The 17,977-nt window shown below is 42.9% G+C and overlaps 2 protein-coding genes across 8 annotated transcripts in view; one reads left to right on the top strand and one right to left on the bottom strand.

The window, feature by feature from the left end:
- Positions 1-17,977, top strand: part of sorcs2 (sortilin-related VPS10 domain containing receptor 2) — an 810,245-nt gene that overhangs the window by 473,505 nt on the left and 318,763 nt on the right. The gene's annotated exons all lie outside the window — the stretch shown is intronic.
- Positions 1-17,977, bottom strand: part of LOC137374286 (uncharacterized) — a 177,672-nt gene that overhangs the window by 149,621 nt on the left and 10,074 nt on the right. For 2 of the 6 annotated variants that reach the window (XM_068040121.1, XM_068040112.1), the window contains one exon: positions 1,470-2,655. The exons of 1 other annotated variant lie outside the window; for it this stretch is intronic. In XM_068040121.1, the coding sequence (XP_067896222.1) occupies positions 1,677-2,480 (804 nt within the window). In that variant the 5' untranslated portion in view covers positions 2,481-2,655 and the 3' untranslated portion in view covers positions 1,470-1,676. Of the gene's footprint in view, positions 1-1,469; positions 14,632-15,774; positions 15,961-17,977 lie in introns of those variants that run through there. 3 more of the 6 variants (XM_068040131.1, XM_068040094.1, XM_068040103.1) reach the window with 3 other exon arrangements.

The raw sequence follows: 17,977 nt of genomic DNA on the forward strand, positions 1-17,977 counted from the left end.
GGATTGTAGGCTTCTATTGTCAGGATAAGGTAGATATGCTGATTGGTCTCTCTTATCTGTACCAATCTTTATGAATATTATTCATGGATACCAGTGTCTGGCTGATGTGAGAAATGGAAATCTCATCTGAGTGTTCTGAGATTAGAGCTAGGACACATCATTGAGGCAAAGAAGAGGCAGCTTTATCTGTAATTAAGCTTGCTTGATGATGTCCAAAAAGGGGTATTCCATTCCCCAGCAAAAACATCTCTTACTTTTTGATGAGCAAATAAATTCACAAAAGTTTTTAAAAAAGAGAAAAATTACAATTTGAAGTGAAGAATATTTCACAGATGTGAATAATGTACCCTGAATTTTGTAGATTTTGAATTAGGAATGACTTACTTTTTTAGAATGACTGATTGAATTTTTTTTGTGGGTAATGTGTATGCTGTGCAAGTAAATTGAAAACCTAGCTCTAATATTCCCTATTTATTTTCTTTAGAAGAATTGCTAAAAGAAATCAAAATGCCATTCTTATTTACCTTGAACTATGGGATTAATTTTCCTGAAACAGGTCTGTCTGACAGGATTTTTTCTCTTACAACAGGGCTTCCATTGCAAGTACTTTAGTAAGAGGATAACCATGGTAGATTGTTGAGGCTACAGTTTACAGATGATTATATTTTCAAATGCAGTTACTTGACACTATAATCGCATTTCCAAATCAACAGAACAAAACTTTTTAATTTCATCTATTATTGTCATTCTCTTTTTACTGGTAATTCCAGGAGAAGGGAGGCACCATTAAAAGATGTTAATTTAGTGAGGTCCTCGCATGCCTTCTAGTAGCTGAACAAGAGTGCTGGTGGCCTGAATACTGGATTCCTACCTTGGCCCTTTCTTGACCACAAGAGGAATTTAGCACAGGGAAACAAATCTGTGCTAAAGGAGGTAAATCAAGCAACACTCCTACTCTGGACCACTCATAGGCTCACACGTAGGTACTGGAGTCCTGCTTTGACTCATGGAATGGTACCTCAGCAAACGTCAGTGCCTGTAGGAGAGATGAGGAGTAAATTGAACAAGGATAAAATCATATACAAACTAAATAAGAAGCTAAAGCTTGGCTGAGACAGAGTGGTAGAGAATGTGTGTGAGAGAAACCAGTTTGTGAATGAAATGTGCAGCATGCCTTCCTTGGTATGTTGTGTAAACAAAGCCTCTAATGTCACTGCCTACAGGACAGAATGAACCTCATTATTGTTGCAGGCTTTAAAACATTTTAAGCAACGACAAACTGCAAATTCAGAGAAATTCCTAGAGCCGGGTGTCATCAGGCAAAAGGTCTTACAAGAGATTCAATTAGGACTGTTGAGCAGAGTTGTGTGCACAGAATGATTGGGTGGCATCATGTCATTGCTGACTTTTTTTTTATTTTCAAAATATACTTTATTTATAAAAATCTGTAAAATAAATTACATTCCCAAACAGTTTAAAACAGCATCAAGTCAAACAATACAAACAGTGCAAAGGTGATCAGTTCCTTCTATACAATTATGAGTTGCCTCACAACCCTTCCATTTCATTGTCATGCCATATACATTTTTACATTTACAGCACACAAAATTTTCCCGATACAGTTCGAGGGGTTTCCCATGAACCCAGCCCCTCAGTTCAGCTTGGTGGGGGGGACCTTACACTGTGGTCTTTCCCCATTGAGCCTTTGCTGTGGCTGCCCCAAGCTTTAGTGCGTCCCTCAGCACGTAGTCCTGGACCTTGGAATATGCCAGTCTGCAACATTCGGTCGTGGACAACTCTTTGCGCTGGAAGACCAGCAAGTTTCGGGCAGACCAAAGGGCGTCTTTCACCAAATTGATAGTCCTCCAGCAGCAGTTGATGTTTGTCTCGGTGTGCGTCCCTGGGAACAGCCCGTAGAGCACAGACTCCTGTGTTACAGAGCTGCTTGGGATGAACCTCGACAAAAACCACTGCATCTCTTTCCACACCTGCTTTGCAAAGACACATTCCAGGAGGGGGTGGCCGACCGTCTCTTCCCCACCACAGCCACCGCGGGGGCATTGTGCAGAGAGGGCGAGACTTCGGGCGTGCATGAAGAATCTGACGGGGAGGGCCCTTCTCACCACCAGCCAAGCTACATCTTGGTGCTTGTTTGAAAGTTCTGGTGATGAGGCATTCCGCCAAATGACTTTGGCGGTCTGCTCGGGGAACCATCCGACAGGATCCCCCGTCTCCTTTTCCCGTAGGGCCTTGAGAACATTCCGTGCAGACCACTGCCTGATGGACCGGTGGTCAAAGGTGTTTTCCTGCAGAAACTGCTCCACGAAGGATAGGTGGTACGGCACAGTCCAACTGGATGGAGCGTTCCGCGGCAATGTGACCAGGCCCATCTTTCGCAACACCGGGGACAGATAGAACCTCAGCACGTAGTGACACTTGGAGTTTGCGTACTGGAGATTTACACGCAGCTTGATGCACATGTCATTGCTGACTGTGTGGGCCACTACCAATTTTGTAAACGTAAAGAACAGCGATAAATCTTGCTAACATTTGCACTGCACAACATGCAGCATCTGCTTCATGGTGAAGCTAGCTTGGTGACCAGTGGAGCAGATGCAAATAGGGTATTCAGAGCCCACTGTTCGCTGGACAAACCTGTGAGAAAATGCTCCATTAAATAGATACACACTCCTTCAAATTAAAATACTTGAAATATAACAGCGTAAAATTTATAATAAAAGTGATTAATCAGAGCAGTTTAATAAAATCATCACAGCATAATTCAATCAATTTCCCCAAAACATTTTAATGAGATTAATAATATATAAATATTCAGTTTTTGAATAGTCTTAGCAGTATGAATAATGTTCTATATCTCTACTGAAATAACATTGTATTGAATATGAATGTATTTCAACACAGCTGATATATTAATATGTTTAACCGTCAAGTCAAATAGACATAAAACTTGGGACAGAAATCCAAATTTTATTTCGCACATTCATTGGAGAATAGCAAATTTGCCCACTATTCTCACATGCTCCCAGTGCGGAACCTTGCCCAACAGGATTTACAGTTCTTTAACCATGAATTTTAATGTGTGGAATTCATGGGAGTGTGTTCCCAAATTCCCACATGCACCCAGTAGGTGAATTTCTGAACCAAGAACAGGTTTACATAAAATGATCCCTATAATGAGAGCATCGAGCATTTTGCACTGAGACTTGGCAAAGGTTGGATGCAGATTAAAACTTATCCTTTACAAGTCTTCAACAATATGACATAAACCCAATCCTTCTGCAGTGGTATGAATTTTCCCATTTTTTCAGCTCAGTCATCCTTATGTCCTCTCTGAATGAGATTGTCAATTAGTACCTGGCACCAAAATTATTGCTGTTTGTATCCTTTGGGCTTGGACCTATTATCCCAGAATCACAGAATCATTACAGCGCAGAAGAGGCCATTTGGCCCATCATGTCTGCACTGGCTCTCTGAAAGAGCAACTCGCTCAGTTCCATTCCCCTGCCTTCTCCCCATCACCCTGCACATTCTTCCTGTTCATATAACTGTCTAATTCCCTTTTGAATGCTTCAATTGAACCTGCCTCCACCACGTTCTCAGGCAGCACATTCCAGACCTTAACCACTTGCTGCGTGAAAACGTTTTTCCTCATGTCATTTTTGCTTCTCTTACTATATACTTTAAATCTATGCCCTCTCATTCTCGATCCTTTCAAAAGTGGGAACAGTTTCTCTCTATCTACTCTGGCCAGATCCCTCATGATTTTGAATATCTCTATCAAATCACCTTTCAGCCTTCTCTTCTCCAAGGAAAACAGTCCTAACTTCCCCAATCTATCTTCATAACTGAAGTTACTCATCCCTGGAACCATTCTTGTGAATCTTTTTTGTACTCTCTCCAATGTTCTCACAGCTTTGCTAAAGTGTGGTGCCCAGAATTGGATGCAATACTCCAGCTGAAGCCGAACTAGTATCTTATATAAGTTAAACATAACTTCCTTGCTCTTGTACTCTATGCTCCTGTTAATAAAGCCCAGGTTACTGTATGCTTTATAAACTGCTCTTTCAAGCTGTCCTGCCACCTTCAATGACTTATGCACCTATACATCTAGGTCCCTCTGCTCCTGCATCCCCTTTAGAATTGCACCCTTTATTCTATATTGTCTCTCCATGTTCTTCCTACCAAAATGAATCACTTCACATTTCTCTGCATTGAACTTCACCTGCCACCTGTCTTCTCATTCCACCAAGTTGTCTATGTCCTTTTGCAGTTCTACACTATCCTCCTCACAGTTCACAATGCTTCCAAGTTTCGTATCATCTGCAAACTTTGAAATTGTGCCCTCTACACCAAGATCTAGGTCATTAATATATATCAGGGCGGTGCAGTGGTTAGCACTACAGCCTCACAGCTCCAGCGACCCGGGTTCAATTCTGGGTACTGCCTGTGTGGAGTTTGCAAGTTCTCCCTGTGTCTGCGTGGGTTTCCTCCGGGTGCTCCGGTTTCCTCCCACAGCCAAAAGACTTGCAGGTTGATAGGTAAATTGGCCATTATAAATTTCCCCTAGTATAGGTAGGTGGTAGGGGAATATAGGGACAGGTGAGGATGTGGTAGGAATATGGGATTAGTGTAGAATTAGTATAAATGGGTGGTTAATGGTCGGCACAGACTCGGTGGGCTGAAGGGCCTGTTTCAGTGCTGTATCTCTAAATAAATAAATAAAAAATAAATATCAGGAAAAGCAAGGGCCCCAACACTGATCCTTGGGGAACTCCACTACAAACCTTCCTCCAGCCCAAAAAGCATCCATTAACTTTGATTACCATTTCCCAAAGTATGTTTAATTAAAATTGAAACAATATAAAACATTAGCCCTGAAACTCCTGGGTGTTTGCTCTGTTGACAGAAATATGGTGGAGGGGAACCCCCATCCATCCTAACCTCAAGCTGGAAACTCTGTTCTGAATCCTGGGTTTGCGGGATTTTGCATGGATGGGGCAGGTGCACTGTGTCAATAAGGATGCATGAGCCTGGCTTGAATCTCTAGTCAGACTGCTGTAGTAGCATCATGACACACTCATGGTCGGGGCTCATTACATTAATATTGGCAAGTTGCCAAAGCTGATAGCTCAGTATTTTGTGGGGAATCAAAAGGCTCTTCAATGGAGCTGAACCAAAGGTGGAGCATTAAGTGTGGACATTCATGCTTCTTCCTGGCTCCATAGAAATCATTGGCAAAGCTTTTATTATTTTTCTGAGCAGTCTCTTCGAGGGTCCGTGTTCTTCTCAGCACTCAATTCCACTGGGCAGAGTAAGCATTGAACCCAGTGGGAGACCAAAATTTAATTGGGGTCCTAAATACAGCATAGAACCACTACTGCATATTGGACCATAATTTGCTGTCAAAATAACGGTGAGGCCGTTATTTATGCACAAATAATACAGAAAATTTAGGTGAGTACAGATGCGTGGTTAAATGTGGAAATCCAAAAGTTGCTGCCTGAGTTGCGCTGCACCACCATTAGCTTCCTGAAAACGGCATCTCATTGTCTAGTTCATCAGTAAAACGCATTGAATGGCGTGAATTTACTGCATTTGCGTGTTAGATATGAACTAAACTTGCCACAGAAAGTTATGTTTTGTCCATTTCAATCCAAGTGCCTTTTTAATGATGTAATAAGTGTTAATTACAGCCAGTCAACTTCTCTAGCACTGAAAATTAACTATTACAAGCATGGGGGTCTCATTTCTTCAGGTTTAAATTGATATTGGAGGTTTTAAAAAAACAAAAATGTAACTTTTTACATTTTTCCTTTTTTTTCTCTATCTTAATACAATCTTTCTTTCCTTCTCTTTATTTCTCTTTCTGTACCTGATTGGACATTGAACTCTCTACTCTAATTTATAGCATCATAGAATGGTTACAGCACAGAAGGAGGCCGTTTGGCCCATCGAATCTCTACTGACTCTCTGCAAAAACAATTGAGCTAGTCCCACTTCCCCACCCTTTCCCTGTAGTCCTGCAAATGTTTTCTCTTCAGGTGCTTATCCAATTCCCTTCTTAGTTTAGACTCTACACTGCTCATTTCACAATCGTTCTGTCTGACTGTGTAAAGTATTTGCAGTTGTTTGCCCCGTTCAAAAGATCTCCAATAGCCTGGAGAGGTCACTGCTCCATTTCCATCTCCAGCTTTTAGCAACTTTCGGTGCAAGATCTCATGGAAATTAAATGTGCAAGGCAAGTCTAATTAATGGTAGATGCCGTTTGCTGCACTGCTACATTAATAAGTTGGCTTCAGCCTTTTTCGAGCATGAGTGCTGCTCACCTATTTTCTGGCCCGCTCCAAATTCACAGCAAGCTGGAGGTCGGTGGGAACAAGGTAGGAAATGCAGTGTCATGATTTTCAGCCAGTGACTGCCCTATTCCCACCCAAATACAGACAGAAATACTCCCAGTACATTTCATTTTAAACAGCAACAGATGTGACAAATAGTTTATTTGCTACAAGCAGTTTGGTTGTTGTCGAGTTGTTACTACTTTCAAATCCAATTAGCAAATACTTTTTGTTTGGGCAGCAGGAAATTGCAGCTACTTGCTTCATTAATCACGAGAGGAGTGGTGTCTCTCTCCTCCTTTGAAATTGAAATAACAATATAATAGTTTTCCCATATCCTAATATTATTGTTAGGTATATGATATTGCTAGGTCATAGAACATAGAACATTACAGCGCAGTATAGGCCCTTCGGCCCTCGATGTTGCGCCGACCTGTGAAACCATCTGACCTACACTATTCCATTTTCATCCATATGTCTATCCAATGACCACTTAAATGCCCTTAAAGTTGGCGAGTCTACTACTGTTGCAGGCAGGGCGTTCCACGCCCCTACTACTCTCTGAGTAAAGAAACTACCTCTGACATCTGTCCTATATGTATCACCCCTCAACTTAAAGCTATGTCCCCTCGTGTTTGCCATCACCATCCGAGGAAAAAGACTCTCACTATCCACCCTATCTAATCCTCTGATTATCTTATATGTCTCTTTTAAGTCACCTCTCCTCCTCCTTCTCTCTAACGAAAACAACCTCAAGTCCCTCAGCCTTTCCTCGTAAGACCTTCCCTCCATACCAGGCAACAACCTAGTAAATCTCCTCTGCACCCTTTCCAAAGCTTCCACATCCTTCCTATTATCCTGTGGAGTAGACTGTATTTCCTGCCCCCACGCCCCGGCCTCCCATTTGATTGACCCTATACTATATATTTTCTTATCAATGCACAAATGCAAACACTTGACAGTACAGAAGCATTAAAACTGTTCCTATAGCTTTCTACAACAGACCCAGACATAATGGGCTGACGTTTCCGGGTTGTTTTGCGATCCTGATGTTGGCCTCAATTCCAGCTCAGGAACCTGGAAGTCGCCATGGCGGTAAGTCAGTCATGATCTTCCCGGAGCCGGCTTCTTAATTCCGGGTGCTCCATTCAATTAAGCTCGGTGGGAGGACCAGGGAACCAGCAGACCCAATAGGAGGGCCCTCAACGACATCCAGCCGGCAGTCCCACCGGGAGAGGGGAGTGCTGCCGATGTAGGTAGGAAAACACGAGGGTGCTTCAATATTGAAGCTCCCTCTGAAGAATTGTAAATTTGTAAAAAAAAGTCAATGTAGCTACTGCTTTGAGATAACCAGTGGAAAGTGGGAGCCCCTCCAAATGATGGCCTGCGGTTGTGGCTGTGACCCTCTGATACCCGCAGCTCCAGGGGGTGGGAAGGAGGTGGGGCGGGATTTAAAGGGGACGCGATGGCCCTCCGGCCTGCCACGGGAAAACTGCCTCCAGGCAACTGCCAGGCTTTGGCCTCAGTGGAAGGCCTGTCCGCCATCAGGAAGACCCTGGCATTACCAATTTGATCCCACGTGGGGACTTAATTGTTCCTAATTAGCTACCCACCACGCTGGGTAGCTGGTGTCGGTCAGACTCCGCCTCTGGCAAGATCACTTGTAGGTGGGGCCATGTCAGTGAGCTGCCCCAATGCGAGATTCTCTAATTTTTCTCCCAGTCCTGTCTCCAAACCCATCTCTGTGCAACTGGGAAAACTCAGCCCGTCGTGTGGAAAGCTCCAGTAGTGGAGAGTTTAGGGAACTGTCGATCCAAAGTCACCTGTTCCTCTCAAGCATCACTGCACTTACAACAGCAACAACATCCTGGATTTATATAATATCTTTAACACATTAAAACATCCCAAGGTGCTTCACAGGAGCATAATCAGACAAAAAATGTTGACACCAAACCAAAAAAGAAACATTAGGACCAATGTTCCCTCTAAGGTGTGTGCGTGTGTGCGCAGCTGCACAGCAGTTTGGAATTTACTGTGCATCATAATAAACAGGCCGCTCACCAGAGTGAGCTTGAACAGGGTGGGCTTAACATCAAACCCAAACTGCAAAAGTGAGAGTGGCTGGAGAGAGAACAGGAAAAATTACAGCTGTTATTGGAGGAGCATGAGTGCAGGAGAGAATGAATCTGTGTTCGGAGGAGCAGCAATTTCCAACAGGGGGAGGTAGAGATGTGTCCAGAAGTGAGCACTGAGTGGCAGGAGAGACAGGAGGCGAGGAACTGGATAAGGCCTCAGAGCCCTTGGAGAGACCAAGCTTTACAAGGTGAGAGCACTCAGGATTCATCGGTGAAGAGTTATGGGAGGGGAAAGACGCAAGTAGCCAGTTGGCTTGGGAACATATGCCAGCCTGGAAAACGCAGGTTAATTGAAACTGTCTAGATAATGGGTAAGAGACCAGATATTGAGTTTAATTTCACTGTTTGGCAAGATGAATGGATTTTTAAGGTTGTTTATGAACTAAGCCCTAACCTTCAAGATGTGTATATCCTCCTCGCTCCTTTTGCATTTCATGTACTCTCCTGAAAGGGTGAGTACTTGTGTCAGGAAGGAGGAGCTGACAGTCCTGGGATGTGTGAGGAGAGGTAGAATGGGATGCCTGAGGAGAGGGAGAATGCAGCCAGTTAGCAGAGAGTTAGAATGGAACATGCGAGAGGAACGGGAGAATGAGATGCATGTGAGGAAAGGGAGAATGTGACGTGTGAGAGGAGAGGAAGAATGGGATGTGTGAGAGGAGAGAGAGAATGGGACATGCGCGAGGAGAAGAAGAATGGGATGTGCGTGAGGAGAGGGGGAATGGGACGTGCGAGAGGAGAGGGGGAATGGGACGTGCGAGAGGAGAGGGGGAATGGGACGTGCGAGAGGAGAGGGGGAATGGGACGTGCGAGAGGAGAGGGGGAATGGGACGTGCGAGAGGAGAGTGGGAATGGGACGTGCGAGAGGAGAGTGGGAATGGGACGTGCGAGAGGAGAGAGAGAATGGGATAGGAGAGGAAAGATGGAATGGGAGGTATGTGAGAAGAGGGAGAATGGGACCAGCAGGAGGGGAGCAATGTTTTCTCTGTGCACGGCCGAACAGCAATCTGGAGCATATCACACTTTGAAATGAATAGGCTGCATACAACATTGTGAAAATTCAGTGACTTTGATAATGTAAGGTGCCCATGGAAATGAAAGTGTGCTCAAAGGAGTTTGTAGACCTCCCAATACAAAGAACATTTAGAGGGAACATTGATTAGGTCAGGTTTCCAAAACTTTGGCCAAAGGGGTAAGTTTTCAGGAGCATCTTAAAGGAGGAGAGAGCATTGGAGTTGCGGAGGTGTTTAGAGGGAATTCTGGCGCTTAGGGCCTAGACAACTGAAAGCACAACTGCCAATGGTGGGGTGAAGAAAGTGGACAGTAGTTAAGAGTCCAGAATTGGAAGAATGTAAAGTTCTCAAAGTTCTGTAGTGTTGGATGAGGGTGCAGAGATGGGGAAGAGCAAGGCCATGGAGGGATTTAGAAACTACTCATATACTGTATCCCAGTTTCATAACTATCAGCAGAAGGAGGATGGGAAATCTGAGCCATCAAAATCAATACCACTGTGGCAGAATGAGGAATTAAAATTTAACCTAAAGACCTGAAATGTATTTTAGGGAAGATTTTATGAACCTGCATTCTTGGCACAGGAAAGCATATTGGGTATTTTGGGGGCAGAGGTCATGATTAATCATTAATTGTTAGATTATGCTTTTATTCAGTAGCTTGTCTAACCAGGATAGTCCTATCATTTATGCTAGTTGAATTAATGATGCAACAGTGAGCTTATTGCATCTGTCACACAAGCACCTATACTGCTTACAGAACAGGGTCCAGCTGCAGGTGCATGAGTACAAACAAATGCTGCCATGCTCAAATGCCGGGCGTTTTAAATTAGCAGTGTTAGTGGTAGAATTGTAAAGTTAGCTTGTGGGAAACCATCATTTGAGGAAAGGAAGCACGTGTGTCGTGACTTTTGCCACATCCTACGAACATATGAATTAGGAGCAGGAGTAGGCCACTCAACCCCTTGAGCCTGCTCCGCCATTCAATAAGTTCATGGCTGATCTGATTGTAACCTCAACTCCACATTCCCGCCTACCCCCAATAACCTTTCACCCCCTTGCTTATCAAGAATCTATCCACCTCTGCCTTAAAAATATTTAAAGACTCTGCTTCCACTGCCTTTTGAAGAAGAGTTCCAATGACTCACGACTCTCAGAGAAAAAAAATTCTCCTCATCTCTGACCTGAATGGGCAGCCCCTTATTTTTAAATAGATTCTCCCACAAGAGGAAACATCCTTTTCACATCCACCCTTCAAGACCCCTCAGGATCTTATATGTTTCAATCCTATTAGTGTACTAAAGACCCATCTGATCTGTTTTCTCTAAGCCATGCATTTGCCTACTTTTCAAAACCAAGCAGTCACAAACTGTATATACCCAATAATGTCAGACACTATGGAAAGAATTTCAAAGCATTAGCTCATCCCAAGTTTCACATAGCATTTATCTGCATGCCTTTAACTGGGTTCCAACTCTGTAACTCACTCCCAGTTTTCCCTCATCTTTCATCCTATTAACTGACGTGTAAAAATTAAAATGTGTCTCATGTTGAGGAACCAACCACCAGTACTTGGAGGCATCAGCTCTTTGTTCCTTTGTGCATTTCTGTGAATTACAAGAAGAAGCAGTGAACTGATTTTATTAAGTGGCTTACTGTGGTGAAGCATGAACATGTTTTCATGTTTTCAAAAATCTTTCTGACATGTGAAATATAAACTCCCTAGCATTCAGTCAAAAGAATATGTGATACAGTATGGAAAGTTTAGATGCAGATTCTGGAAGACATTTAGCCAAAGATTCACAAAGATCTGATGTGAAAACTCTCAGAGGAAAGTGTAACCTGGTTACCACTTCATAGAGCACCAGAAAGGCTTTGCATTCATCTGATTTCAGCCTCTCATTTTCTGATGAATTTCACAGTCATTAAAGACTACAGCTGGTACACAAAGAAATATCTGGCCTTGGAAAGGAATTTGCTTTGTATTTTTCACCTTTGAGAGATGGGACAAAGCTGCATTAAATAATTGCTGGCTTTGTTGTGCAGTCCTTGACCCCTCATTTGAAAATAAATGGGTTACATAGAATTTAGAGCACAGAAACAGGCCATTCAGCCCTACTATTCAATGCTGGGTTGAAGAGGAGAGATGCTGTGTTCCTATTCTGGGTAGAAATTCTGGAACGCAGGCAGTTTTTCAAATTCAAAGTTTTAATCTATGGAATAGTTTACACTATATGAAAAAACTTCCATTAAAATTGGGACAGCACCAAGTTGTAACAATATTCAGTCGTGTAACAGAGGTACCCACTGATTTTCTGGTCTTAACTGTGTCACTATGGGTAGTGTCATGCCCAATAAAGGTGGACCGTATTCAGCATTGAATCTTCTGGAACTGAATTTTCCTTTTTTTCATATGAACCACAGTGGACATTAAAAGGGCTGCATAAGATGGCTGCTGAGAGCCAGGTGACTTTTGCAATTGAATGACCATGGGTGGAGTGCCTCCCTTGAATGTGCTTACCAAGACAAAACCATTTGTGGAATTCACGCCTCCTATTGTTTTTGATCTTACCCAAAACTCAATACCTATGGACTCCTAGACACAATGTCTCCAAGCTTGATACTGAACAAGTGGACCAGTTAAATCATAAGTAGAGGTGGATGGCCACCATTGTGTGGACAAGAGGAGTATTGATCAGGTGGTCACATGACAAACTAAACACAGATAACAGATCTTATTACTCCAAGGACCAGGGAGAAACTGGTCTGTCAGCAAATAACAGCTGCAGAGAAAGCAGACTAAGGTCTCCAAGACAGTCCCTTTTCCAGTCCACCAGTACAGAACACTGATCTCCTAGTAATGAGACTACAAACAACTAACTTCGTGACCTGCTGAAATCCACCTCTTCAAAAGAATCCTGCAACGACTTCGATATACGATTCTGGCTATTGAATCAACCTAACTACACTTCAGGAGTGAAAACATCTTCTTCACCAGGCCCACAACACATGCCTTTTCCCCAGGATGAGCCAAAATCACGTGACTTACAAACTAGTCCTTTGTTTGCAATTGGTAAAAATGCACTATCCTCTTTAACAGTTTTCTTTCTCAAGAGTGAGTGTGTGTGTGTGGTGAGTGACTAACGTTAAACTGTCACGATGAACGTGTGAATAAAAATAATCCTCTTTATTTAAACCCACAAAAAGTGTGCTGCTGGTTATTCAAATTGACCACACACTCAGGGGTTAAGAAACACACACAACTTCCTTGTCAAAAATACACTGGGGAGAATTTTATGCTGTCTGTCACGGCAGATTTGGTGGCATGTGGGGTGATATAATTAGGCGGGAGGTGTTTTTTTCGGATTTCCTACAGTGGGATATTTTAGAGGAATTAAGTTGGCGGCAGGTTTGCGGTGTTCCCCAGTGCAGTGATGGATTGCAGCTTCGCATTGATTTAAATAACATGAATACTCATTACCATACGCATAGTTACAATTTACTCCTGTCTGCCAGATTAAGTGAACGGCGAGCGATATTCCCATGCTGCTCAGTTCACGAATGTTTCAACGTGGCATGCAGCAGTTGGATTTGTACAGTTCAGTCTTAGCTCTGTGCTCCTTTCTCTTTAACTCATCCACTTTTGAGGAAGAGAATTCCAAAGACTCACGACTCTCTGAGAGAAAAAAATTCTCCTCATCTCTGTCTGAAATGAGTGACCCATTATTTTTAAACAGTGACCCCTAGTTCTAGATTCTCCCACAAGAGAAAACATCCTTTCCACATCCACCCTGTCAAGACCCCTCTGGCTCTTATATGTTTCAATCAAGTCGCCTCTTACTCTTCTAAACTCCAGTGGATGCAAACCTAGTCTGTCCGACCTTTCCTCATAAGACAACACGCCCATTCCAGTTATTAGTCTGGTAAACCTTCTCTGAAGTACTTCCAACGCATTTACATCCTTCCTTAAATAAGGAGACCAGTACTGTACACAGTTCTCCAGATGTGGTCTCACCAATGCCTGTATAACTGAAGCATAACCTCCCTACTTTTGTATTCAATTCCCCTCGCAATTATTAATAACATTCCATTAGCTTTCCTAATTACTTGCTGTACCTGCATACTGACCTTGTGCGATTCATGCACTACGACACCCAGATCCCTCTGCATCTCAGAGCTCTACAATCTCTCACCATTTAGATAATATGCTTCTTTTTATTCTTCCTGCCAAAATGGACAATTTCACATTTTCCCACATTATACTCCATTTGCCAGATCTTTGTCCACTCACTTATTTCCCTTTGTAGCCACCTTATGTCTTCTTCACAAGTTACTTTACTACCTATCTTTGTGTCATCAGCAAATTTGGCAACCATACCTTCAGTCCCTTCATCCAAGTCATTTATATAAATTGTAAAAGTTGAGGCCCCAGCACTGAATCCTGTGGCACACCACTTGTTCCATCTTGCCAACCAGAAAATGATCCATTTATGCCTAGTCTGTTTCCTGTTAGCTAGCCAATCTTCTATCCATGCCAGTATGTTACCCCCTACACCGTGGGCTTTTATTTTCCACAATAACCTTTGATGTGGCACTGTATCAAATGCCTCTGGAAATCTAAGTACAGTTCATCCACCGGTTCCCCTTTATCCACAGCACATGTTACTTCTTCAAAGAACTCCAATTAATTGGTTAAACATAATTTCCCTTTCACAAAACCATGTTGACTCTGCCTGATTACCTTGAATTTTTCTAAGTGACCTGCTATAATGTCTTTAACAATAGCTTCTAACAATTTCCCTCAGACAGATGTTAAGCTAACTGGCCTGTAGTTTTCTGCCTTCTCTCACCCTCCCTTTTTGAATAAAGGAGTTACATTCGCTATTTTCCAATCTAATGGAACCGTCCCTGAATCTAGGGAATTTTGGAAAATTAAAACCAACACATCAACTATCTCATTAGCCACTTCTTTTAAGACCCTAGGATGAAGTCCATCAGGACCCGGGGACTTGTCAGCCCGCAGCTCCAACAATTTGTTCAGTACCACTTCCCTGTTGATTGTAATTTTCTTGAGTTCCTCCTTCCCTTCCATGTCCGGATTTACAGCTCTTTCTGGGATGTTACTTGTATCCTCTGTAGTGAAGACCGATACAAAATACCTGTTCAATCCATCTGCTATCTTCTTATTTTCCATTATTAATTCCCCAGACTCACTTTGTATAGGACCAATGTTCACTTTGTTAACTCTTTTCTTCCTTAAATATGGATAGAAATTCTTGCTATCTGTTTTTATATTTCTAGCTAACTTTCTCTCGTACTCTACTTTTTCCCTCCTTATCAATCTTTTAGTCATTCTTTGCTGTTTTTTATATTCTGTCCAATCTTCTGACCAGTCATCATCATTGTGCAATTATATGCTTTTTCTTTAAGTTTGATACTATCTTCTAACATTTTTAGTTAACCAACTAATGGTGGGTCCTCCCCTTGGAATTTTTCTCTCTCGTTGGAATGTATATATTCTATGTATTCTGAAATATCCCCTTAAATTTCTGCTACTGATCTCTATTGACCTATTCCTTAACCTAATTTGCCAGTGTGGATGTATCCGTGCTGGCAGAGGTGGAAGAAGAGGCAGGTGATGGTGCACCCTTTCGGGTATTGGCTTCTTTCTCCTCCCCAGAGGAGGATTCTTGGGCCACACTGCATTCTGTGACTCGAGTGCAGGTGCCTACAGTGGAGACACAAACAGAGGCACTTTAAGCATGCGCTTCACATGAGCTCACACAATTTCCTTCAACTTCCACATATGGCTGCAAGAGCAGTGCTGACACTACATCCTTACATCTGCGGTTCCTACCTCGCCATCTCCACTTGCCCAGTCTCTCTCCTTCTCCTGCTGATCTCAAATGCCTCCTCCCCAGCCGTGGCCAGCAGCCTTATGTCAGAGACACTTTCTCTGATCTTAGCATGCTCACACTTTTTGTGGCTTTGTTTCTCCTGCAGCAGATAGTGCAGATTTAATGGGCTACATTTTACTGACCCCTGACGTTGGGGATCATGGCGGGGGGTCTGGAAAATGCCTTCGTGAGAGGTCCGCCATGGGCCTCGACCCCGGGAAGGCCCCACCTCATAGTACCGGCGGTGGTGAGGCCTCGTGGCATCAAACCCCGCACCAAGGCAGCTCACACATTCCACTGCATTCCTTGTGTACCTCCTGCCTTAAAGACACGGAGCCCTGGAAGAAAACAATGGAGCAGTTTCACCAGGATCACTTACCCTTGCCAATCTGAGCAAGTCCTTGAATCATTTGCAGCAGCGCACCCTGGTTTTACGAGTTAGCCCACAGTTCGAGACCTCCTTCGCTCCTTCCATCCTGGCTGCCTTGGTGAGGCAGGAGGGTCTTCGCACTCCATCTGCAGGGAAGAGGACCTCCCATCTTTCCCTGATGGCCTGGAAGAGAATCTGCAGAGAGGCATCACTGAACTGTGGGGTGGGACGCTGCCTGCTGGCTGCCATTTGTTTCACTTTGCAGGTAAAATAAATGGTGTGACGTTGATGGTGACTTTCACAAAATAAAGAAGGCAAAAACATTTTGATTTAAGTAAAAGCTTCAATTTAAGTTATTTTGAAGATACTTACATGAAAGGAAGGCTGCTGATCCTTGAGGCCGCAGCACAGAATGTTTTATATCTGTGGCGATCATGGTGCTTGGGGCAGTGATGGTGGGTTTCACCAATGAAAGGGCAGCCCCGCCGCATGATTCCACGTGTCTGCCGTGCCTGTCGCCGCATGGCAAATTTACATACAAAATTGTGTGGAAAACGGAATTTGCGGCAGAAGCAGAAGTTATGACAACTTCTCGTCCTGCCGTTGGGAAAGCCGCAGCACTCATTAGATTCCGCCTGCTGATTACGGACAGTAAAGGGAAGGGAACTGGGGTTTCAGTTCTCTCTCAAATCTGTCCATAACATTCGTGAAAAAAAAGAACAGACTTGCATTTATATAGTGCATTTCACCATCTCAGAACATTCCAAAGTGCTTTATACCAATGAAGTACTTTTGAAGTTTAGTCACTGTTGCAATGTAGGAAACATGGCAGCCAATTTAAATACAGCAGACTTCTACAAATAGCACTGCTATAATGACCAGATCATCTGATTTAGTGAGGTTTGTTGAGTGATAAATATTGACCAAGGTACTCTTCCTCAAATAGAATGCAGTGGAATGTGTGAGCTGCCTTGGTGCCATTCAGATGTGTCAGAGATCTTTAACATCCACCTGAGAGGGCAGACTGAACCTGTGCTTAATGGTTTATCCAGAAGACGGCACCTCCGACAGTGCAGTACTCCCTTGGTACTGCATTGAAGTGTCAGTGTAGATATTGTGCTCAAATCTCTGGAGTACTTTGGAACCCACAACCTTCTGACTCAGAGGTGAAAGTGCTACCACTGAGCCCAGGCCGCCATCCTGGTCCTGATAAGAGGTCAGATGTCTCCCCATAACTAAAAGTGAAGTTTTAGACATCCCTAGCCTGTTCTCATGCCTATCCTAGCAGCCAATTCAGGCAATGTTGGTGGACGATGAGAGCAGGTCATCTGCCTCACTTGGCTGCACAGTGGGGTAAGTCTGTGGTTAGAAATTCACAGGAAAAACAGTTTAAAAATCTTTTTAATGCAACTAAAAGCATTAAAAAGAAATTATGTTCCATAAGAGTTGCATTAGTATTGTACTCTGAATACTCTTAATAAATTAGTGGAAACTTGATTCTTCACTTATTCATGAACTCCATAGTTATCTTGGAGACAGTGATTGAGACTGTCCTCAGGTTAAATTGCTGTATAGTTTAAATATATAAAACTAAAATCAAGATGTGTTCAATTGTGAAAATTGAGGTGGTTTTGAAACTTTCCTTCAGTGTACATGGGTTGAGCAGAGTTAAAGGGCACTTGTCATGTTGCTGGGGAGGTTTGAGGCTTTCAGTTATGAATGAATTTGAACATTGAGAGCAACAGTGTCCCAAAGTGAAAATAAAGTTGTTCCTTTTGCCATCTAAAGGGCATCAGACAGGTATGGTTTGTGCGGCGATACCATTCTGTTCTGCTCTTTGTTACGGTTTTTGTGATTAGCCGAATAAGTAAACAAGTAGCATCTTCCTGATATGGATCGTGAGTGCAATTTTTTTCACAGGTTAGTTTTCACAGCTTCTGTAGATGAGGAGAGTATGGGAAATCTAGGATACTAAGGCTTAAAGCTGTTAAAGACGTAAGAATATAGAAGTGAAAAGAGCTCATATACTCCATCCAATTTACTCAAGCATTACAATCCCTTTCCTCTACGCATTGATCTAGATTTTTTTTTTAATCTGCTGTTTTTCTCTTTACTGAATCAAGAATGGATCCAGTTCACTCTTGAGTGTTTCAGTATTGTCACTTTTTGAGAATTGTCTGCTCATAAAGTGATGAATCTTAAGTACGAAGTA

Source organism: Heterodontus francisci, chromosome 1 (genome assembly GCF_036365525.1).
Source record: "Heterodontus francisci isolate sHetFra1 chromosome 1, sHetFra1.hap1, whole genome shotgun sequence".
Lineage (NCBI taxonomy): Eukaryota > Metazoa > Chordata > Chondrichthyes > Heterodontiformes > Heterodontidae > Heterodontus > Heterodontus francisci.